This window comes from Oncorhynchus clarkii, unplaced genomic scaffold (assembly GCF_045791955.1).
Source record: "Oncorhynchus clarkii lewisi isolate Uvic-CL-2024 unplaced genomic scaffold, UVic_Ocla_1.0 unplaced_contig_10381_pilon_pilon, whole genome shotgun sequence".
Taxonomy (NCBI): Eukaryota; Metazoa; Chordata; class Actinopteri; order Salmoniformes; family Salmonidae; genus Oncorhynchus; species Oncorhynchus clarkii.
In genome coordinates this window covers 191,152-217,060 of record NW_027261124.1, presented here as the reverse complement: position 1 = coordinate 217,060, position 25,909 = coordinate 191,152, and the positions used below count along the sequence as shown (strand labels likewise).

The 25,909-nt window shown below is 42.0% G+C and overlaps 1 protein-coding gene across 1 annotated transcript in view; it reads left to right on the top strand.

Annotated features, from left to right (window-relative positions):
* The first annotated feature begins 435 nt into the window (after positions 1-435).
* Positions 436-25,909, top strand: part of LOC139404966 (neurobeachin-like protein 2) — a 130,642-nt gene continuing 105,168 nt past the window's right edge. The window contains exons 1-2 of the mRNA XM_071147519.1: positions 436-946; positions 25,532-25,620. Coding sequence (XP_071003620.1) covers positions 896-946; positions 25,532-25,620 — 140 coding nt within the window. The 5' untranslated portion in view covers positions 436-895. The remainder of the gene's footprint in view (positions 947-25,531; positions 25,621-25,909) is intronic.

Here is a 25,909-nt window from a genome sequence, read left to right as displayed (position 1 = left end):
TTTGGGAACATTTGGCACAGACTATTGTCATTTCCCAGAAATCCCCACATTGCCTGTCAGTTCAATATGCACATTGTTCTCTCTTTTGAAGGATAACGATGCTCTTTATTATCTTTGTTTAGTTTGGTGGGGCTGCTAAGAGTGTATTTTGTGAGATGACAATGTTTTATTATATTTGGGCTTCATCATCATCATATTCAATTTGATAACGTAAATATTAGAACATACAACATGTTATAGCCTTTGTAAGTCCTGTTTAAATGTTTAGTTATAACTTCCAGATGGACATTTTTTAAAGGGTGGATGTGTCTTTAAGAATATTACCTGTCCATACTACAGTGCGCTCGCAGTCTGTCGCGAAGCCAGAGGGTTTGCGTGAACGTTCCAAAAAGTGGATGTTTAGGAGACTTCTACAGAACGGCGTGGAGTCAACGTCCTGTCGCCTCACTGCGCCGACACTTTACTGTAGATATGGAAGGAGATGCAGAACTGTATATTAAGACGTAAACCGTATTATAATAAGATACCATCTGACTGCTGTGTCCGTGGGAATTACTTCGTAATTGGGGGATCATCATATTCATGCGGGTTTATTTTGCTTTGGAATTCTTGATCTGTTCTTGCTCTTGACATGATATCCACGGCAGATTGTTTTTTTTAACCATGCTTTTTATAATTAATTTGGCAATCTGCTAAACTTTGGGGAGAGCATACAATATTCTGTCTGTCGATCACTTTGGATACTGCGAGCTATGTTGCCAAGATGTTACAAGAGACCAATGTTTCGTCCTTTTTTCTGGAAACAATCTTAACGCTCTTATTGCAAACAAATGTAAAAGTACAATGATACATTCATACTGAAACCAAGGGATTACACACAGAAGGACGGTGGAGAATGGCTTCGAAGGAGAGGTTGAATGAGCCGTGGATTTTATATTACACCAAGGTAAGTTTAATACGGGGGGGCTGACACCTGTTGTTGAATTGCAATTGTCCTATATTTGCTTGAAAGCTTTTTTCGAAGGTATCACCGGAAAACATGACTGCAGTGCACGCTACAGTTGGCAACCATATTTGCCAATGCTTGTTGTTCTGATAGTGAGCAGGCGGAATCGTATGAGGAAGTATTTGGGATTCATGCAGGATGTATTTTGAGCGAATTTCACCTCTGTCCATAAACAGGCAGTTTTATTCCGTGATATGCCAGCACTATCTACGGTTTAGTTGTTCTGATTTTGTGAAACATTGTTCTAATTCTATGCTAGTATAACTTGGCGTCGACAACTCTGGATATGGTTCCTTTACCTGCTGGCTACTGCCAAGGTCAGAGACGGAATAGGAAGCGAGACACCCCACTCGCTGTTTCTTTCTGGTCCAGACCCAGCTGCTACTGAATTAGTGTCTATGGGAGACCCACCCCGTTAAGTAGACCAGAACGGACCATTTTTTTCAATGGTAAACTGCTTGAGTGAACCATCTTCATTTATCCACCATCTTTGGTCAGGTGCCCTCTTTACTTCCTGAATGTAGTTCCTACTTGTCACATGTATGTTGTTCATCTTAGCAGAGTTGGGGTAGGCCTATAGATAGTTATCCTTCTCTTATTTGTTTAACAGATGATTTCTTCAGGGATATGGGTCATAGCATAACATATTTGCAACATTGTATTGGCAGTGGTGTAGCGCGGTTTCACGGCCCCGCAAGGTCTGTGCAAGCCCTGTGCAATGGGGCATAGAGAGAAATGTGCCGTTTTATAGCAAATGTCGTGGTATTTTACACATTTTTGCCCAAGAGGCTGAGAGAAAAATGTTCCAGTTTTAAAGCTAATTTCCCCAAAACTCGTAGGCCGTGCGCTATGCCAGGGTTTATCAGTTTGTAGACTACTGCACCAGCACCTGCCTATATAATACATCGTAGCCTACAAGAACACAACTGTTGCAACAGTATTAGTATTTTAATCAGCATCACAAAACTCCTTGTCTGAAATGTGCCGAGAAATTAAAAATGTGTGTTATTGATATAGCCTACACACACTAGTGGTCTGCATTGCAACCCTGACAGATTACACCCAGGTCGGCCTACAACAAACATTTCCATAAGAGTGGTGGAAAAAGACTTGTCCTTGGTTTTTTTTGGAATTGGGTGTGACTACTAACTGGCAATGGTCAGTCATCCATCCCTTTTCACGATTCCCCTTTTGAATGAAAACATATTGCCTGGAAATTAATTAATGATACTAAATTATTCACTAGATTTTGCAATCTGTTTCAAATGCCTAAGGAACAGTTGCAATGAGTACTGCAGTCTTTTACTATTATGTTACATGCCTATTTTGAGGTGCAGTTGGTGACATTCCCTTCTACACCCATGCAACCATACCTAGGCCTTCCTCTCCTCTCCCTATTCCCTCCTACCGCATAGCTTGAGGCACTGGCAGGCATTGAGGGGTTAAACATGGCAGAAGACAAAGCAGATGGACCTGTTTCAGCAGGTAGAAGAGCAGACAGAGGAGGGCCCCTCCCCCACTAGGCCTACCTCCTGTCCTGTTGGTTCACTAACAGAAGAGGGCCCCTCCCTCACTAGGCCTACCTCCTGTTCTGTTGGTTCACTAACAGAGGAGGGCCCCTCCCTTACTAGGCCTACCTCCTGTCCTGTTGGTCCACTAACAGAGGAGGGCCCCTCCCTCACTAGGCCTACCCTCCTGTCCTGTTGGTTCACTAACAGAGGAGGGCCCCTCCCTCACTAGGCCTACCCTCCTGTCCTGTTGGTTCACTAACAGAGGAGGGCCCCTCCCTCACTAGGCCTACCTCCTGTCCTGTTGGTTCACTAACAGAGGGCCCCTCCCTCACTAGGCCTACCTCCTGTCCTGTTGGTTCACTAACAGAGGAGGGCCCCTCCCCCACTAGGCCTACCTCCTGTCCTGTTGGTCCACTAACAGCCCACAGGCTGCATCCCAAATGGCACCCTATTCCCTATATAGTGCACTGCTTTTGACCAGGGCCTGCATAGGGAATAGGATGCAACCCCATTGCTGTTGGTTTAGATGCCCACACACACAGTACATCTGGGTGGGGTCACATTTTAAGGCTGGGACGATACCAGTATCTCAATATTTTTTTTCCATGGCAAAAATGTAAACAGGAAGCAGACCAAACTCGTTGGTCCTTTACAATCTGCTGGATGTAACATAGTGTGTGCTGTAGTTTGGAAATATAAATACATGTGACTCTGGATGACAACATAATGATGTTTGTTTCCAACATTAAGGCTGTTTTCCTAAAAACCCACTTTGTATTTTGTTTCCTTGCCGCTCTACTGTTGAGTATCTCTATATACTGGTTTTGTCCCAGCCCTAATCACATTGGTTGATTGCATTTGTTTTGAAATGGGACATTGTTTAATACGTATCTGAATGCAGAGTGGGTGCCAGTGTTTGAATATTATCTGGTGCGTCAGTCTAAGTCAGGGTTTCCCAAACTTGGTCCCGGGGCCCCCCCCCCTGGGTACACATTTTGGTTTTTGCCCATAGCACATCACAGCTGATTTCAAATAATCAAAGCTTGATGATGAGTTGGTTATTTGAATCAGCTGTGTAGCGCTAGGACAAAAACCAGAACGGGGGCCCCAGGACCGAGTTGGGGAAACCCTTGTCTAAGTGAGGCTTCATTACTCATGGTTTTTCTGGTGACCCCATTGTCTGCAGGTTAAACCTTTACTGGGTGTTCTAACAACTGCTGTTAGATGTACGTAGGAGAGGTCGACCGATTTATGATTTTTCAACGCCGATATCGATTAATCCGTCGATTAAAAAAAATATATATATATATTTTTTTTTAAATATATTTGTAATAATGACAATTATAACAATACTGAATGAACAATGAACAATTTCATTTTAACTTAATATAATACACAGCAATGAAACATGTTAAATTTGGTTTAAATAATGCAAAAACAAAGTGTTGGAGAAGAAAGTAAAAGTGCAATATGTGCCATATATAAAAAAAAAAGCTACCGTTTAACCTGTTGAGTGTAGGGGGCAGTATTTTGATGTTTGGATGAAAAACGTCCCCGAATTAAACTGCCTATTTCTCAGGCCCAGAAGCTAGAATATGCATATAATTGTCAGATTAGGATAGAAAACACTAAACGTTTCCAAAACTGTTAAAATATTGTCTGTGAGTATAACAGAACTGATATTGCAGGTGAAGACCTGAGGAAAATCCAACTAGGAAGTGCCTCTTATTTTGAATGCACCCTGTTCCATTGCATGCCTTCCCTCCATTTAAAGGGATAGCAACTAGATAGTTTCAGCGTTTTATTCTGAAAAATGAGCGAGAACGATCACATCGCGTCAGTGGATGGCTGGGTGCCAGCAGAGTTTTGCATGCGCAACAGCTTGGAGCAGACATATTCTCTCTCTCTCCTAAAAAAGCTACGGTTCGGTTGAAATATTAGATTATTTATTGTAAAAACAACCTGAGGATTGATTATAAAAAACGTTTGACATGTTTCTACGAACTTTACGGATACTATTTGGAATTTTCGTCTGCCCCGTCGTGACCGCTCGAGCCTGTGAATTACTCAACAAAACGCGCCAACCAAATGGAGGTATTTTGGATATAAAAATCTTTATGCAACAAAAGGAAGGAACATTTATTGTGTAACTGGGAGTCTCGTGAGTGGAAACATCCAAAGATCATCAAAGGTAAGCGATTCATTTTATTGCTTTTCGTGTCCAATCTACTTTGCTGCTAGCTGTTTGTAATGTTGTCTGCTGAGAGAGGTGGCCCAACATAAACGCTTGGTTTGCTTTAGCTGTAAAGCTTTTTTGACATCCGACACGCCAGGTGGATTAACAACAAGCTAAGCTGTGTTTTGCTATATAGCACTTGTGATTTCATGAAAATTAAATACTTTTAGTAATTTAATTTGAATTTGGCGCTCTGCAATTCAGCGGATGTTGACGAAAATGATCCTGCTAACAGGATGGGTGCGCCAAGAAGTTCCTTGCTCAGAACATGAGAACATATGAAAGCTGGTGGTTCCTTTTAACATGAGTCTTAAATATTACCAGGTAAGAAGTTTTAGGTTGTAGTTATTATAGGACTATTTCTCTCTATACCATTTGTATTTCATATACCTTTTGACTATTGGATGTTCTAATAGGTACTTTAGTATTGCCAGCCTAATCTCAGGAGTTGATAGGCTTGATGTCATAAACAGCGCAATGCTTGAAGCATTGCGAAGAGCTGCTGGCAAAACGCACAAAAGTGCTGTTTGAATGAATGCTTACGAGCCTGCTGCTGCCTACCACCGCTCAGTCAGACTGCTCTATCAAATCATAGACTTAATTATAATATAATAACACCCAGAAATACAAGCCTTAGGTCATTAATATGGTCATATCCGGAAACTATCATTTCGAAAACAAAACGTTTATTCTTTCAGTGAAATACGGAACCGTTCTGTATTTTATCTAATGGATGACATCCATCAGTCTAAATATTGCTGTTACATTGCACAACCTTCAATGTTATGTCATAATTATGTAAAATTCTGGCAAATTAGTTTGCAACGAGCCAGGCGGCCCAAACTGTTGCATATACCCTGACTCTGCGTGCAATGAACGCAAGAGAAGTGACACAATTTCCCTAGTTAGTGATTTTAAGAAAGGCATTGATGTTTATGGTTAGGTACATTCGTGCAACGATTGTGCTTTTTTCGCAAATGAGCTCTTGTTAAATCATCCCACGTTTGGCGAAATTGTCTGTCTTTGTTCGGAAGAAAGTCTTCACACAGTTCACAACGAGCCAGGTGGCCCAAACTGCTGCATACACCCTGACTCTGTTGCACAGAACGCAAGAGAAGTGACACAATTTCCCTAGATAAAATAAATTAATGTTAGCAGGCAATATTAACTAAATATGCAGGTTATATAAAATATATATACTTGTGTATTGATTTTAAGAAAGGCATTGATGTTTATGCTAAGGTACACATTGGTGCAACGACAGTGCTTTTTTCGCAAATGTGCTTGTCAAATCACCCATTTGGTGACGTAGGCTATGATTCAATGATAAATTAACAGGCACCGCATAGATTATATGCAACGCAGGACACGCTAGATAAACTAGTAATATCATCAACCATGTGTAATTAACTAGTGATTATGTTAAGATTGTTTTTATAAAGATACGTTTAATGCTAGCTAGCACCTTACCTTGGCTCCTTGCTGCACTCGCATAACAGGTAGTCAGCCTGCCACGCAGTCTCCTCGTGGAGTGCAATGTAATCGGCCATGATCTGTGTCCAAAAATGCAGATTACAGATTGTTATAAAAACTTGAAATCAGCCCTTATTAAGTATAATTAAGTACGACGCATATTTGACTTGTTCTTAAGACTGGCAAATCAACAGTAATGATCTGATTAGCCTGTGTGAGAGAAAGGTAGACTATTGACTAGTGTGTTCTAGACTGGGCATTGGACAAGATTTAACAGACTCGTGTGTTCCAGACTACCTAGGCCACTACAGGTGTAGGCCCCCATACTATCTCTTGTTCTCTCTCTCTCTATGTCCACTGCCTGTGGGTGTACTGCTAAGCTCAGTGTTATGTTGTGTCTGCCCATCTGTGTCTAGCATCGGGTCATGACAGTCACCGCTGTACCATGTCAACCACTTCCTCCTGATCTGTCTCTCTGTGTGCGTCTCAAATAGCACCCTATGCCCTATATAGTGCACTACTTTTGACCAGGGCCCATAGAGCTCTGGTCAAAAGTAGTGAGCTATGTAGGGAATAGGGTGCCATTTGGGACATTATCTCTCTGCAATTTGGAGGACAACTGTGATGTCATGGAGCCACTTCCTTTCCCCATGAACCTTTCAGACTGACGGAGACGACTGCATTTACACTGTTCAGCAGGGTTTTACAACACACACAGGCTGAGCCTGCGAGGTAGTAAGATTTCAATTTTGCATGTGTACGATGGCTTGCAAATGAACAGAACCCAACCAACACATTGTAGTTGTAAATTAAATGAGAACACAGACAAAGGGCACCCTATTCCCATAAAGTGCACTACTTTTGACCAGAGCCCTATTGACCATTTCAGTATATGTCATCCAAAGTCTGTCGACACTTAAATCCTGGAGGTAAATGAGGACCGACACTGACGAGATTGACCTTGATTTCGACATGGAACAACAGAAAGGGTGTTCACACTCTCAAGATGATTTCACAACATTACACTGTATGGTAACAATCACCTGCTGTGACTGTCTCCACTCAATGAATGGACTGCGGTGAGGTAGGCTGACAGAACAGGCGAGGTGTAACTTAACAGGGGACTTAACATTCACCTGCCCCTCCTATAGTCTCCATGAGAATGCAATGTTCTTCGTCTTTTGTTCAGTACCTGTATGTCAAGTTAACATCTTCTATAGTATCATGTTTAAACTGGATGTCTGCCTGCGTACCTGTGTCTGACACTCACATGTCACACACTCAGTATGGTGTCACTGTATGAACCAAATGGAGCATGAAGACATCTGAAACTATTTTAAAGAAAGTATTTGACAATGGCTGCATCCTAAATAGTTCCCTATCCTGTATATAGGCCCATAGGGTTCTGGTCAAAAGTAGTGCACAAACATAGGGAACATGCTACCATTAGGACACTCGGTGTTTGAGTTTGCATTCGATGTGCACTTCAATGTCAGGAGTTGACTGTATTCAAAATGCTCACACGCTGAATGCATGAGTCCTAGCCATCGCTCTGCTTCTCCAGAATCTGGAATAGAACATACGACTTGCACTGGCACGTCAGTGACTGGAGCTGTGCGTCCTCTGATTTGTGCAATACATTCTTTACACACATCTTAAATCAGACCCAGATTCAGCGCTTACATAAAGCTTAGAAATCCTTTGCACATGTATCTGCACCTCGCTGTGCATGCAGTGGCTGTGTCCCCCACATGGCTCATAGGGGTCTGGTTAAACTATGTGTTATATAGAGAATGGCCCATAGGGGTCTGGTTAAACTACGTATTATATAGAGAATGGCCCATAGGGATCTGGTTAAACTACGTATTATATAGAGAATGGCCCATAGGGGTCTGGTTAAACTACGTATTATATAGAGAATGGCCCATAGGGATCTGGTTAAACTACGTATTATATAGAGAATGGCCCATAGGGGTCTGGTTAAACTATGTGTTATATAGAGAATGGCCCATAGGGATCTGTGTATTATATAGAGTATGGCCCATAGGGATCTGGTTAAACAACGTATTATATAGAGTATGGCCCATAGGGGTCTGGTTAAACTACGTATTATATAGAGAATGGCCCATAGGGGTCTGGTTAAACTACGTATTATATAGAGAATGGCCCATAGGGATCTGTGTATTATATAGAGAATGGCCCATATGGGTCTGGTTAAACTGTTTATTATATAGAGAATGGCCCATAGGGGTCTGGTTAAACTATGTGTTATATAGAGTATGGCCCATAGGGGTCTGGTTAAACTACGTATTATATAGAGAATGGCCCATAGGGATCTGTGTATTATATAGAGAATGGCCCATAGGGATCTGTGTATTATATAGAGAATGGCCCATATGGGTCTGGTTAAACTGTTTATTATATAGAGAATGGCCCATAGGGATCTGTGTATTATATAGAGAATGGCCCATATGGGTCTGGTTAAACTGTTTATTATATAGAGAATGGCTCATAGGGGTCTGGTTAAACTATGTGTTATATAGAGAATGGCCCATAGGGATCTGTGTATTATATAGAGTATGGCCCATAGGGGTCTGGTTAAACTATGTGTTATATAGAGTATGGCCCATAGGGGTCTGGTTAAACTACGTATTATATAGAGAATGGCCCATAGGGGTCTGGTTAAACTACATATTATATAGAGATGGGCCCATATGGGTCTGGTTAAACTATGTGTTATATAGAGTATGGCCCATAGGGGTCTGGTTAAACTGTTTATTATATAGAGTATGGCCCATAGGGATCTGGTTAAACTGTTTATTATATAGAGTATGGCCCATAGGGATCTGGTTAAACTACGTATTATATAGAGAATGGCCCATAGGGATCTGGTTAAACTACGTATTATATAGAGAAAGGCCCATAGCGGTCTGGTTAAACTACGTATTATATAGAGAATAGGGTGTCATTTTGGAACGCAGTCAGTGAAATATCTCTTGTTTATCTCGGAGGGGAAACAACAGATTTAGGCTATTGGCTGCTCTTCAGTGCTGCATATTTCTAACCTGTTTATAAAGGGGAAATCTGGGATTCAAACAACAGGTTCTGATTGGGTAAAACAGTTTAACTAAATTCACAAGGATGATTTTAAAACTATTTCAAGGCATCTGCACATCCTCAGTGTTGTCATGCAGGTATGGACATGCAGAGCCTTCAGAAAGTATTTAAACCTCTGGACTTATTCCACATGTTGTTGTGTTGTAGCCGGAATTCTAAATGGATTCAATATATATATATATTTAAAAAAATTCTCTCACCCATCTACACTCACACAATACCCCATAGTGACATCATAATAACAAAGTGAAAACAGGTTAGCAAATGTATTAAAAAGGAAATTCAGAAATATCTCATTTACATTCACTACCGTTCAAAAGTTTGTGGTCACTTATAAATGTCCTTGTTTTTGAAAGAAAAGCCTATTTTTTTGTCCATTAAGATAACATAAAATTAATCCGAAATACAGTGTAGACATTGTTAATGTTGTAAATGACTATTGTAGCTGGAAACGGCAGATTTTTTTAATGGAATATCTACATAGGCCCATTATCAGCAACCATCACTCCTGTGTTCCAATGGCACGTTGTGTTAGCTAATCCGAGTTTATCATTTTAAAAGGCTAATTGATCATTAGAAAACCCTTTTGCAATTATGTTAGCACAGCTGACGACTGTTGTCCTGATTAAAGAATCAATAAAACTGGCCTTTAGACTAGTTGAGTATCTGGAGAGTCAGCATTTGTTGGTTCGATTACAGTTTCTGATCAATTTTATGTTATTTTAATCCACCAAAAATGTACTCTTCTTTCAAAAACAAGGACATTTCTAAGTGACCCCAAACTTTTGAACGGTAGTGTCAGTATTCACACCCCTGAGTCAATACATGTTAGAATCACCTTTGGCAGTGATTACATCTGTGAGTCTTTCTGGTCAAGTCTCTAAGAGCGTTGGACACCTGGATTGTACAATATTTGCAAATTAATATTTTAAAATTCTTCAAGCTCTGTCAAGTTGGTTGTTGATCATTGCTAGACAGCCATTTTTCTAGTCTTACTCTAGATTTTTAAAGACAAAACTGTAACTAGGCCACTCTGGAACATTCAACAGTCTTGGTAACCAACTCCAGTGTATATGTGGCCTTGTTTTAGTTTATTGTGCTGCTGAAAGGTTGAATTTGTCTCCCAGTGTCTGTTGGAAAGTAGACTGAACCAGGTTTTCCTCTAGGAGTTTACATGTGCTTCGCTCCATTCCCTTTCTTTTCATTCTAAGAAACTCCTTAGTACTTGCCGATGACAAGCATACCCATAACATGATGCAGCCACCACCATGCTTGAAAATATGAAGCATGGTACTCAGTGACGTGTTGGATTTGACCCAAACATAATAGTTTGTATTCAGGACATAAAATAATATTTTTGGCAGTTTTACTTTAGTGCCTTATTGCAAGCATACCCATAACAGTATGCATGTTCTGGAATATTCTTTTGGTTGAAATTATCGGGTATTGTGTGTAGGCCAGTGACAACATCTAAATGTAATCCATTTTAAATTCAGGCTGTAACACAACAAATTGTGGAAAAAAGTCAAGGGGGGTGTGAATCCTTTAATAAGAAGGTCCTGTATACAGACAGTCACAATGATCTGCTCATTAAAAGAGAGATTGTGGACTAGTCAGATCTTGTCAGATGGCTGTGTAGAGTTATGTACATTCTCAAGAGGCAGCTGTCTGCTATTGGACCCCAAGGTTATTGATTGTTCTTTTGTCTGTCTTCAAATGTCATTACTGTTAGGGTGTACTGTAATAACAGATTGAAGTGTTCATGAAAGTATGGACTGGTGCATCAATGGACAGCTATTTGAGAGAGAATATACAAATGAAGGGGGGTTATGTACAAGACCGGAGCATAGTGATACTGACCTGAATGTTATGTACAAGACCAGAGCACAGTGATACTGACCTGAATGTTATGTATAAGACCAGAGCACAGTGATACTGACCTGAATGTTATGTACAAGACCGGAGCATAGTGATACTGACCTGAATGTTATGTATAAGACCAGAGCACAGTGATACTGACCTGAATGTTATGTACAAGACCGGAGCATAGTGATACTGACCTGAATGTTATGTACAAGACCAGAGCATAGTGATACTGACCTGAATGTTATGTACAAGACCAGAGCACAGTGATACTGACCTGAATGTTATGTACAAGACCGGAGCACAGTGATACTGTAGCTGAATGTTATGTACAAGACCAGAGCACAGTGATACTGACCTGAAGGTTATGTACAAGACCAGAGCACAGTGATACTGACCTGAAGGTTATGTACAAGACCAGAGCACAGTGATACTGACCTGAATGTTATGTACAAGACCAGAGCACAGTGATACTGACCTGAAGGTTATGTACAAGACCAGAGCACAGTGATACTGACCTGAAGGTTATGTATAAGACCAGAGCACAGTGATACGGACCTGAAGGTTATGTATAAGACCAGAGCACAGTGATACTGTAGCTGATGCCCTCCAGAGGTAGTGATGTGGTGACGTCAGCCCTTCCACTGTTCCTCTGCCTGTGGGAGAGGGACATGGACCCTGGTCATAAGTAGGGTACGTGGAGATGGGGAAAACACACGTTTCTGGGGGATCAGGGGTCATTATGAGAAATGAAATCAGGGAAGCAGTGAGCTGTCAGTAATTATCCTGGTGACTGTTCATCTAGCTAATGACTGCCTGTGGTGGAGCAGAGCTGTGACTGACCATGGTGACAACCCCACCGTCACTCAGCTGCAGCAAAACCCTACACTACACCCTCCTATTAGACTTCACATGTGTGGTCCATAGGGCTCTGATGAGCAGAGATGAGGTATCGTACTCCCTCGGCCCTCCAGCTTCATCTGGCCTTCGCTAGTTCCCTGGCTGTGTCCCAACAGGCTCCCTATTCCCTAGATATTTGACTAGGGCCTATAGTTCACTATAGTGCACTATGTAGGGAATAGGGTGCCATTTGGGACGCATACTCTGTTTAGGATCTCTCCTGCACTGCAGCCTCTGTGGCCAGAGTCTGTTTACCAACAAGCAGCTGAATTAGGAAACCCAAAGTGCTCTTTGTTCCCCCTCAGCTGGTGCATGTCAGGAGGCTGGAGCACCCCAGAATGTCAAGCAGCTCAGGGCAGCACAGCTGCACAGTCCGTCCCACATCCTCCCTCCTCCTACCGCCTTGGCAGCCGTTTAACGGGTGAAGTTTCCCCTAGGTACAGATCTAGGATCAGTGTCCCCACCCCTAATCCTAGGCTTAACAGTTAAAACTGACCGAAGATCAGCATCGAGGGGCAACTTCACCCTACACCTTGGCAGCCAGAGTAATAGAGGGATCAGGGAGATCAGTGCACATTAAACTTTTGATTATAATGTCAATAGTCATGGTATACACTTTTTATTATTTTTTTATTTAACACGTGGTTTTGTTAACAACAGAGTGTTGATAGTGTCGGAACAGGCTTTATAGTAGTAGTTGTGACATACTGTTTTGAGGATGTGAAAGAGGCCTACTGTTGCATTATGGGTAAGTTGTTGTCGTCGTCTGCATTAGTAATACATGTGTTTATCAGAGGTCTGGCATTGGCTCAGGGGACTTGGGAGGTGAAAAGGGAAGGGCTAGTAGGGGGACAGGAAGGGCTAGTAAGGGGGACATTTACAGGTGTTTGGCTCCAATGACATTACCTGCTACTGTGTGGCATTGGTGCATTCCAATGCATTCCATTCCAAATGGCACTCTATTCCCTTTATAGTGCACTACTTTTAACCAGGGCTCTGGTCAAAAGTAGTGCACTACATAGGGAATAGGGTGCCATTAGGGACACCACATTGCCTTCTGTTGTACTACTTTGTACTCATTTCCTGTATCTGTAAATATCGTTTAGATTCCCCTTGTATTTGTGGTTTGTAATTTTGAAATGTAAGAAAGTTCTCCTTTTGCACTTCAGCTTGAAATAAGGGAACAATTGGTAAGAGGAGGAACACAAGGGTAGTGGAACACTAGGCTCTATATGGATGGAACGCGGACGTTTCACAATATGTAGGATATTACCCAGATGGATGTAGTCAGTATTCACCCATGTAGGATATTACCCAGATGGATGTAGTCAGTATTCACCCATGTAGGATATTACCAAGATGGATGTAGTCAGTATTCACCCATGTAGGATATTACCCAGATGAATGTAGTCAGTATTCACCCATGTAGGATATTACCCAGATGAATGTAGTCAGTATTCACCCATGTAGGATATTACCCAGATGAATGTAGTCAGTATTCACCCATGTAGGATATTACCAAGATGGATGTAGTCAGTATTCACCCATGTAGGATATTACCCAGATGGATGTAGTCAGTATTCACCCATGTAGGATATTACCAAGATGGATGTAGTCAGTATTCACCCATGTAGGATATTACCAAGATGAATGTAGTCAGTATTCACCCATGCAAGATGTTTTGACTGTAGTTTTAAGTGTGAATCCCAGTGCTGTTTCAGTCTTTTAGTGTTTGTTGATATTATGTCCCTGGTGTACAGTACAGGACCATGTCCATCTGAGGATCTGGGCGATAGGAGCATGGCCAGACATGATGTGCCTCCCCAGATCTACAGTATATTCAGATCTCAACTTGTGGTTATTGTCACCTTTCCTGTGTGCCCTGTTTAAGCAGGACGCTTCCCAGATCTACAGTATGTTCAGATATCAACATGTGGTTATTGTCACCTTTCCTGTGTGCCCTGTTTAAGCAGGACGCTTCCCAGATCTACAGTATGTTCAAAAGAAGGCTATTATCAGCTGGTCAGATATTTTGGTCTCCACAGCATCTCATCAGACACGTTGTGTTATCGTTGAATTGAGTTGGATGATGTAGATGTTCTTACTTGATGTGTTTATCTTTGTCATCCTTAGTCAACTCGGGGCTCATCTGTAGAAGAGACTTTGGTCTCAGTATGACTCCCTGATTTTAAAATAAAGGTGAAATAAATCAAACAGCAGCTGCAGTTAGAGTACCTCAGAAAGGCCCTGAACTAAATCTGTTCACGTCTCCGCTGGAGCAGCTATTGCGCTGTTTCTTACCGCGTGTTGTCGGAAGACCAAAGCCATAGTAGTATGAAGATTGGGACACACACGTGAAGTTTCATGATAATCCTCGATGGATTATGGACACGTGGTTTTGTTTAGGGAATTTTTGTTTGACATTTTTGGCAATGTGAAACCAACCAGACCAGATAACAACAAACACAATGTAACAAAATAAATCTAACTCTGATTGGAACTGTAGCTGAAAACTGTGAAAACGCCCTGATTCCATTACTAGCCATGGTACGACTCCAAAGATTTTTTTTACAGGAATGAGGTTGTGTAGAAAGCCTTGTCTTTTGTCATATCATCACTAAGTTGATGAGGCCGTGTGTCTCAACCTTAACACACAGGAATAAGTGTTGTAAGTCCCAGGCTTCCTACTGTTGTGGCCCAGTCCAGAGGCTGTAATACTTTGTTTTGATTGCAGCTTTGCCGTGAAAAGAGCAACACCTTCATCACTTCCTTTAAGTCAGTTAACGCCCAGAGAACACAGAAAAATACATTGGTTTCCTCATAGCGAGGTGAAGACTTTAATGCTGGGAATTGAGACACAGACAATAGTAAAAGCCTTTGTGTTTTGTCTAAGTAGAGTCATTTATTCTAGAGATGGAGAGATTTTTAAAACCAGCATGATGAAATCCCATTGAGGTCGACATAAAGCTTCCAACAACCTGATGAATGAGACAACTAATGTGGCTGAGTGGGTGTAGAGATAATGTCTGAATACAGTAAGACTGAAAACGCAGAGACGTTGTGTTAGGTTATAAAGGAGCTACTCCCTCTGTAAGTACTCTGTAATTGCATCATAATATGAGTCAGCCCGTCTCTAGGACCATTAGTCTGACTAGTCAGCTGTGGATTTGTGGAAGGCCGTCCGCCTTATTACTGGACGCCCACAAGACTAGATACTGAACGGCTTGATTCTCGGTAAGGCATATGTAGCCTAAGTGCCAGTCTGTTGGTGCTATTATTATGCCAGCTCCTTGCTGTCATTGTCAAGCCAAACATGACAATGAGTGACAAGGAGTTTTCATGATACAGTGGTTCCTCATTATGCATTTGGGTCCCTAGGTTTTTATATGACCAAGTGGTTCCAATGACAAATGTTGATGCGAGCCACCCTTGCCTTGTGGCATTCTTCAAAATGACAAATGTTGATGCGAGCCACCCTTGCCTTGTGGCATTCTTCAACGAAGATGGCTGACAAAACATTACGGTCGAACCAGATGTAAGTTGTTATGACGTCATAATGAGTAAAGCTAAAAATGTCGCTGGGCCAGACAGGACTTACTTGCTACTCAATGTAATAAAGTAATGACTTTTCAAATAAGTTACCTTACACGTTATGTTGGCTGACAAGTTGTTAGCTACGCTGTCCTTACGAACCACATAGCATATCATTACAGCAGTATGTACCGGTATGTTCGCTGGATACCTAACGTTAGTAGTGATACATCAAACTTGCCAGTATATTAACTATAGGCTAACTAACTACTGGAGTGATGCTTAGAATTCCATTAAAAAATGTATCCCTTTATTTTATCACTACAATCTGTTTGTCGGACAAAACTGGAAAAAAACAACTTGTGTAGAAAGTCAAAATCCCCACCTCGATGGTGTCAACTGTGCATATATCTGCGTAAAATAAAAACTTTTGACTATTTCTGGTCAAGCGATCGATGACAAACGAGCTCGCTGCCCAGACTTACATAATTACAAAGAGGAGATTCTCCTAATTTAAAATGGTGCCTGTGTAACAGTTCTGATTCCGTCCCTCTCCTCACCCCTACCTGGGTTCAAACCAGGGACCCTCTGCACACATAGACAACAGCCCCGCTCGTAGCATCGTTACCCATCGCTCCACAAAAACCAGCGCCCTTGCAGAGCAACTACTTCCAGGTCTCAGAGTGAGTGACGTCACCGATTGAAGCGCTATTAGCGTGCACCCTGCTATCTACCTAGCCATTTCACACCGGTTACACCTGACTTGAAAAACAAAAACGAAATATACACATTGCCAGATATTTTGCAAAATAGACAGACATGCCTATATTTCCCCCATAGGAAACAATGGGAAGACTGCAGAGTTCCAATATTATTTTTTGTTGTTTACGTTTTGTTGTTTACATTTTAACACCATAATATTAATCAAGCTAATTAAGCCAAATTTCTTAAAATCAATCCCATATACTATGTTATTACAAAACAGGTTTTAAATTATCTGGAAATGCCAATACGGAATACTATCAAATGCTTCTTAAAGATGGTCAAACTAGCAATAACTTGCAGTAACAGAAGAAATGGCTGGGAATTAAATGACGTGCCACAGAATGCTGCAGCAGCACGCAGGGTGTACCGCAGTATGCCAACTTTTAAAAGGAAGAACCACTGTAGCACAAACAGACTGGCACTCAGGCCCCATCTGCTGTACCCACACTGGATGCCCACTAGCTTCAGAACAGCTAGAATATAACCCCACTAGCTGCAGAACAGCTAGAATATAACCCCACTAGCTACAGAACAGCTAGAATATAACCCCACTAGATACAGAACAGATAGAATATAACCCCACTAGATGCAGAACAGCTAGAATATAACCCCACTAGATACAGAACAGCTAGAATATAACCCCACTAGCTACAGAACAGCTAGAATATAACCCCACTAGCTACAGAACAGCTAGAATATAACCCACTAGCTACAGAACAGCTAGAATATAACCCCACTAGCTACAAAACAGCTAGAATATAACCCCACTAGATACAGAACAGATAGAATATAACCCAGCTCAAGTGAGCACAGCACAACAAGGTGAGTCCAAAAATGTATTGTATGCTGCTGCATAAATGATGTAATATGCCAGGGAGATAGAATACTAGAGATAGTATACTGTAGCTAAGAAAGTAATACTAAGTGTATGTTATGTAGTAAGAAGTTAGTAGCCCATAAGATGTGAGTGCCTCACCCAAAGAATTTGGTATATTTACCCCTCTTAATTTAGCCTACTGTTCTGACTTGGTGGCGCACATATAGCCTATAACCTGTTTTTGAGAAATGTAATCAAAATATTGTAAGAGCTTTCATTGTCTGCTTATATGCCCCCTTTATTTATCCTACGGTTCTGACTTGGTGTACAGAGAGAACACTGTAAGAACGGCCCATGTTCTGAATTGTGTTGCTGTACATTTCAAAAGGGCTAAACAAATAGTTATACTGAATACGTCTGTCCTAGCTCGCTCATTGTCTTAATCAAAATTACAGATGACCTCTTATCCGCTTGTCGTCCCCTTATGCCATAGTTTGTAAATCTCAATTGTCAGTAGAAACCACATTTGTTTAAACAAGTCAGCCATATCAGCTATGTTTTTTTAAAGGGCAGTAAATGAGGCTGAATGAACTGTTTCGCTGCCAGATGAAGCTCCCCTGATAACCAGGTGTAGCAGAAGCAATATGTTGGGACTGCTGTTGGGACAGCTTTATGGAGGCCCTAACAGTTTGTGTGCACCGTTTGTCACCGTTATAGTGCAATTCATGTATTGTTTAGTGTTGTGTAGTGGCTTTGCTGGCATGCATCCCACTTTTTTTTTTGCTCCACCAAGATGTACATGCTGAAATCATCACTGCTGCTTTGTATGAGTTAGCCTAAGCCTATCTATTGTATTCAAATGAAAATGTTCACATTATTCAAACACTCGCCGCTTCAACTTCAGTAGCCTACCTCTCCTGTCGTAGTCGGGCGTGGGAGTTCAAGTGGGCCTAGTATGTGTGGTGTCATTGAAATAGAGTAGGCTGGCTACATGGGCGGAAGAATCACGTGCCAGTTAACTTAACAGTAGCGGTGCGTGTGTAAAATGACCTGGGGAAGCCAAATTACAACCTACACTGTATGTGTTGTGATAATTGCGTTGTTTGCTGTTCATTTATATGCCTTGTGACTGTGATATATAGGCCGAGACGGTGGCAGAATAAATTCAACCACACCTTTGTTTTAATCACAAAACCGGATAGCAACCTCTGTCCAGTGAAGTCCACGACACATGTTTATTTTATTTATTTAACCTTTTAGTAAGACAGTTACATGACCTACAGCTTGCTTAAGCAAGTTAACGTTTCTGACATTTCCGGACCACTAAACAACTATTGATTTAGAACCACAGACAAGTTACCGCAAATCACAAAGAAAACAGGAGCTGCCTCCTCTATTTCTGCACTAGTCAACTTCAACATTTCAACATCATCAAATCACCTCTGCTTAGTCTAAAACAGTGACAACTAAAAGATAACAAAAACAATTTAGTCCAATCAACATCACCTAAATATGATGTGACTGTCCATGCTTCTGATTTATGTTTGTGCGTTCGTGCAAGTAGAAAAACCTGTTTACTCACCCAACATGTAGAGAAAGGCCAATGCCATCCTCCTCTCTCATGTTGACGAAACGGTCTCCCACTCTGTCATACAGTACACGCTTGTATTTGGTTGTTGTTCTAGTCTACCTAAATAAAATGCTTGCTCGCTAGCCTAACTTCCATTCATGGGTAACGTTAATTAGTTAACATTAGCCTTCTACATCTAGCTACATATTGAACTTCCATCCTCTCAGGCCAGGGGCACAACAATGTATGAATTAATGGTTGGATCAGAATCACCGCTACAATCATTGGCCAGTACGGAGAATTAAGTCCAAATCCCTATCTCCATCCATGGCTAATTTAGGAAAGGAACGATTGTATCTGTCTAGTTAGCCACCAGAGAACAACAACAACGAGATGCAACAATTCAAGTCGTTTCTGTTAAAGACTTATGCTCTCAAAGCCATTTGATAGGACCAATCAAATATGATCTCCCTCGGTTTAACTCAACACTGATTGGCTAATTTGTATACTTTTTTTTGTCAAGGATGGCCTAATGCTCGCTGGCTTCCCTTTCATTCAATACTACTGGCGGCAAGAATGTCCCACTCGTTTGGACTAGACATAGAGAGACAGAGGGTTGCTGTTTTCTCGCTCCTTTTCCTGTGAGATGCATTCATTCAGCCTCTTGCGAATTGAAGGAAAATTATGAAACACAAAGAGACGAGAAAAACAAAATGTTTATATTTTTTGGGGGGAGCCTGGTTTCCCTTGTCGTTCGTGAATAGACTTCACTCTAACTTAAATATGAAATTAACTTTAATATTGTAATGAAACACCAGGGAGCAGGTCTCGAATCCTCGACCTTCGAGCCCGAGGTCCGGCGCGCTATCGACTGTGCCGCAAAAGCTTACTCGTGCGGCAGAGTCGATTTCCGCGCTTATAAACCCAGGGTCGTTACACTACTCCCTCCTTTCAAAGAGTGCGTCCTCGCGCTGGCTTGCGACTCTACGTCTTACAGGAACGCGCTCACCAGCCAAGCACTGTCGTGGGTGCAAGGTCCGATCACTTCTGACACCAATGTAATGAAACAGCAGATAGCAGGTCTCGACCTTCGAGCCCCGGCGCGCTATCGACTGTGCGGCAAAAGTATGCCCGTGCGGCAGTGTCGATTTCCGCGCTTATAAACCCAGGGTCGTTACAATATGATTAGACTAGTTTACTACAGTGTCTGTAAATAAATATTTTTAACGGAAAGAAACGGAGGGCGCTCAACCAACGTGAGTCGAGCTGCAATCAAAAAAATCGAATCATCATGAAAAGGAAAAGATCAATCACACCGACAGCGTCATTGTGCGGAATGTTACGCGGCATCATCTGGATATGTGTGCAACAAAAATTCAACATTCACCTTTCTGCTACTATTTCTGTCAAGCCGTCTACGCATACAGTTTGACTCATAAGTTTGATTAGGCTATTGCCTAGAAATACATATTGGTCACCCATAGTCTATTTCTCAGTTTGAAACTCCCAAAGAGTAGGCTATAAACAATAACTCAAGAGAAAGGTTAAGTCTCTCCAACTCTGCTGACTTCAAACTACATCTACCATATTGGCTGATATAGCCCAGTATTAAATATAGATAGCCTAATATAATGGACCACGTGAGAATCTCTGGTAATTATACCTATTAATTTGCGTAATTATACCTAAGTAATTTGCGCATTTGATATTGTCTATAGGGCGCAAAATTGCTGGGACCATGGCTGGCAAGAGAGCTATGTCATATACGCCTAAAATAACTTAGCGGGACTGCGGTTGGGTTTGGGACCAGTTCTTGCGGTAACGAGTGGGAGTCGCACAGAACACCTGCGGGCGTGGTGCAGTATGAAAATCTGCGCGTGGGAGCAGGATGAAGAAATCAGTCCAGTGCAGACCTCTACTGTGGATAAATGACAATGATGGGATTATTTCAAGGTAATTCTATTTTCATGTCACTGAGACAGACAGATGGTCAGGCTATGAGGTGGCTTTTGAAATTAATAAAGTACACGTGTTTATGGAAAGCCATTATGGCTAAACTTGGATCACAGATGAAGACTTGAGGGCATATTATATTTGTACTGAGACTTTTACTTGTGCCTTACTGTGCAGAGCAGGTACACATCAGTCAAGTACCTTGTAATGACTGTCATACTGAAGCTATAGTCAGCTTTCCAGTGAACAGACCTAACACTTCCCAATACAAAAGTCATTCAGAAACACTGTTCTTCTTCAGAAAAATAAACCTATTATCACCTAGTCAGATATTTTGGGTTCCACAACAACTCATCGAACTGTTCAAACATTTTGTATACCAACTGTGTTCCCACACACGTCAGTCATTCTGAGAAGTAGAAGGCTGAGTACATGCAGTGCTAGATAGTTGGAGGATGCTGTTGGGTCGAGCCCTTACCGACATCCCCATCTGCTTCACAAATAGCTCCAGTAACTAAAGAGGAAGAGGCCTACTATGAGGAGGCTGAGTTTGAGCGTTGTGTGGAGGAAATGTGTTTCGGTTATAGTGACTTGACATTTCCTGGTTGCTTGACAGAAGGAGAGAGAGACGGAGTGAGTAAGCGACAGACGGACAGACAGACACTAGTGCTGATTAGGAGAGCGGGCTGGAGACCGACAGACACTAGTGCTGATTAGAAGCGATGTGCTACTTACTACTCTGAGGAGCTGAAGCACCCTGTGGGCCTGGTCTGGACCTACTGTTCTGACTCTGGACTCCCTGATAACCTAGGACCCAGGAGGGCTCACTGAGACTGGGTTCCTCTGAACCCCTTCTCCCTGCCCTCCCAGACACATGCAATGAGACATGGACTGGCCCACAAATGACAGTCAACTGGTAGGCTAATATTATAATTTCATTCTAGATTGATTACAGAAAACGTGAAGATAGAAGAGGTTCAGCCACTCACATTGATGCACTGCATCTTACTGTATGTTGGATTTCACATCTGTTGCGTTGCCTCTGCTGATTTCAAAAGACGTTTGTTGAAGTTACACATTTGCCAGTAGTAGTGATCTTTAAACGGGGGGTTTCTGAAGTATGTTTTGGATTGTGCCTTGCAGCCATATTGGTGCGGCTGCCAGCTGTTGACAATGTAGCTAACTTCCTCTATAGGGGCCCGTGGGCGTCTGTCAGGCTGCAAGCATCAACGAGGCATGGTTCACAACTAAACTAGCAGCAGTAGAAGTAGGCGTTCCATAGGGAAGTGCCTGACTAATTGTCAGGTCATGTGGTGTCACCTGATGTTGTTTGGGTGTAATGAGTCAGGTTGGCCCTTGTGGGAACTGTAGTCCCTCACTCCACACACCGCCTGATGTGTGGAAGAAAATAACACTCCTCGTTCTCACGTGAAGAAGGCTTTGCGTCTCTCTAACGTCGGGCTCTGTGTGAAGTCAGGGGAAGGTCTTCACTTCAACACCATGCTGTTTCTTTTCTCCCTAGTAGAAAGCTGAGCTGATGTAGCATGTCTCTGTGTGAAGTCAGGGGAAGGTCTTCACTTCAACACCATGCTGTTTCTTTTAGAAAGCTCCATGTCTCTGTGTGAAGTAGAAAGCTGAGCTGATGTAGCATGTCTCTGTGTGAAGTCAGGGGAAGGTCTTCACTTCAACACCATGCTGTTTCTTTTCTCCCTAGTAGAAAGCTGAGCTGATGTAGCATGTCTCTGTGTGACTGTAATGGCGCTAGCAAACTAGGTTTAAAGTGTCTCTGTCACAGTGCACCATCACTAGATGTTCTTAGATGATTTGAACGTGAGACGTCAGTTGCACATCAATGAATATTACCACTGACCTCTTATCTCTACGACTGATAACATATGTTCCCAAGATAGATTGATATGTTGATAGGGTGAGGGAGGCTTATACTGAGCCACACTGCAATAGTAGATAGTACTCAGTCTCTCTGTGGTGCTAGTGTTGTTTAGTGACATCAATAGTAGATAGTACACAGTCTCTCTGTGGTGCTGTAGTTGTTTAGTGACATCAATAGTAGAGTCTCTCTGTGGTGCTGTAGTTGTTTAGTGACATCAATAGTAGATAGTACTCAGTCTCTCTGTGGTGCTCTAGTTGTTTAGTGACATCAATAGTAGATAGTACTCAGTCTCTGTGGTGCTCTAGTTGTTTAGTGACATCAATAGTAGATAGTACTCAGTCTCTCTGTGGTGCTAGTGTTGTTTAGTGACATCAATAGTAGATAGTACTCAGTCTCTCTGTGGTGCTGTAGTTGTTTAGTGACATCAATAGTAGATAGTACTCAGTCTCTCTGTGGTGCTCTAGTTGTTTAGTGACATCAATAGTAGGTAGTACTCAGTCTCTGTGGTGCTCTAGTTGTTTAGTGACATCAATAGTAGATAGTACCCAGTCTCTCTGTGGTGCTAGTGTTGTTTAGTGACATCAATAGTAGATAGTACTCAGTCTCTCTGTGGTGCTAGTGTTGTTTAGTGACATCAATAGTAGATAGTACACAGTCTCTCTGTGGTGCTCTAGTTGTTTAGTGACATCAATAGTAGTCTCTCTGTGGTGCTCTAGTTGTTTAGTGACATCAATAGTAGAGTCTCTCTGTGGTGCTCTAGTTGTTTAGTGACATCAATAGTAGATAGTACTCAGTCTCTCTGTGGTGCTAGTGTTGTTTAGTGACATCAATAGTAGATAGTACTCAGTCTCTCTGTGGTGCTCTAGGTGTTTAGTCAATAGTAGCCTGGGTTCCAGTCTGTTTCTGCTCGCTTGCCAACTCCTTGGCTTGACAATGACAGCAATGGAGTAGGAAAGAGCACAAACAGATCTGGGACCAGGCTAGAAGAGGCTATGTGAGAGATGGGAAACAGATCTGAGACCAGGCTAGATGAGGCTATGTGAGAGATGGGAAACAGATCTGGGACCAGGCTAGAAGAGGCTATGTGAGAGATGGGAAACAGATCTGGGACCAGGCTAGATGAGGCTATGTGAGAGATGGGAAACAGATCTGGGACCAGGCTAGATGAGGCTATGTGAGAGATGGGAAACGTAGTGTGACTTGATAGGAGGAGAGTAGCAGGATATGATGAGGCAGATAAGAGCTGCAATATTGACAGAACTTACAGAAGAACTCTATATACATGTCCCTGTGTTATAGACCTACAGAAGAACTCTGTATACATGTCCCTGTGTTATATAACCTACAGTGGAACTCTGTATACATGTCCCTGTGTTATAGACCTACAGAAGAACTCTGTATACATGTCCCTGTGTTATATAACCTACAGTGGAACTCTGTATACATGTCCCTGTGTTATAGACCTACAGTAGAACTCTGTATACATGTCTCTGTGTTATAGACCTACAGTAGAACTCTGTATACATGTCCCTGTGTTATAGACCTACAGTAGAACTCTGTATACATGTCCCTGTGTTATAGACCTACAGTAGAACTCTGTATACATGTCCCTGTGTTATAGGACCTACAGTAGAACTCTGTATACATGTCCCTGTGTTATAGACCTACAGTATAACTCTGTATACATGTCCCTGTGTTATATACCTACAGTAGAACTCTGTATACATGTCCCTGTGTTATAGACCTACAGTAGAACTCTGTATACATGTCCCTGTGTTATAGACCTACAGTAGAACTCTGTATACATGTCCCTGTGTTATAGACCTACAGTAGAACTCTGTATACATGTCCCTGTGTTATAGACCTACAGTAGAACTCTGTATACATGTCCCTGTGTTATAGACCTACAGTAGAACTCTGTATACATGCCCCTGTGTTATAGACCTACAGTAGAACTCTGTATACATGTCCCTGTGTTATAGACCTACAGTAGAACTCTGTATACATGTCCCTGTGTTATAGACCTACAGTAGAACTCTGTATACATGTCCCTGTGTTATAGACCTACAGTAGAACTCTGTATACATGTCCCTGTGTTATAGGACCTACAGTAGAACTCTGTATACATGTCCCTGTGTTATAGACCTACAGTAGAACTCTGTATACATGTCCCTGTGTTATAGACCTACAGTAGAACTCTGTATAAATGTCCCTGTATGATAGTTGAAGGCCTGTCACCCTGTCCCTTTCCATTTAAAGCACAGTATTTAATGGAGTTAAGGATGGATAAGTCGATTGATGATGAAAGGAAGTCACATTCTTTGTGCATAAATAATGTACATGACTTAACCAATGTTTTATTTATTTGGCCTATAAAGAAATGTGTAGCTTGTTACTTTCGTGGTCGTTTTTTTCAGCCATAGGCCTACTATTTAGAAAAAAGTCTTGAATGCATTATCTCATATGCTCCTGAATGTGCCATCACTTTTGTAAGGTTGCTGTAACTTCCTGTTGCAAAAACAAGACGTCAGCCCCCTCAGGTTGTTGTTTAGAGTCTGAGTGTAACACACGGCATAAGGACAACCTGTTAGCACGGTGATCAGAAAACATCAACCACAGGGTACAGTCCTTTTAACAGAATGTTAACGTGCACTGGTCCACGTGCACTGGTCCACGTGCACTGGTCCACGTGCACTGTGCTTTTGCCATGTTGTGTTTACTAGTTCTGCACGTGTGACTTCAGAATCAGAAAATGTTATTGCCCTGCAACAAATGTTGCCAGGGATTTTCCCTTGGTGTTGTACCGAGAAGCATCAATCACATCAACCCAGATCAGACTTGTGCCAGTATGACTGGAGACTCATCCTCTGTCTCTCTTCCCCTCCTCTCCTCCTGCAGAAAGATGAGGGCTGCCTGCAGCAGTGGCTGGAGGCTTTTGTGGCTTCCTTTGAGAAGCTTGTTGATGTGCAGTCACTGGAGCCTCGCAGGTGAGTTGACTGATTGGCTCAAATGTATTTCCTTCGTCCCAAATTGCAATCTATTCCCTGTACTACGTTTGACCAGATCCTAGATCTGTGACAAGGGGAAACCTCAGGGCACTGGTCACAGGGTGTGTGACCAGCTGGCTGATACCTTGTCATCTAAAAGGCTTCAAAGTGGATCTGAGCAATGAGACAGTTGTAAAAGTACTTCATTTTAAATAAACTGCAGACTTGGAAAGTAAATTCACATGGCTGGGGGCTAAAATAAACACAGTCTCTTCCACACAGTCAGGAA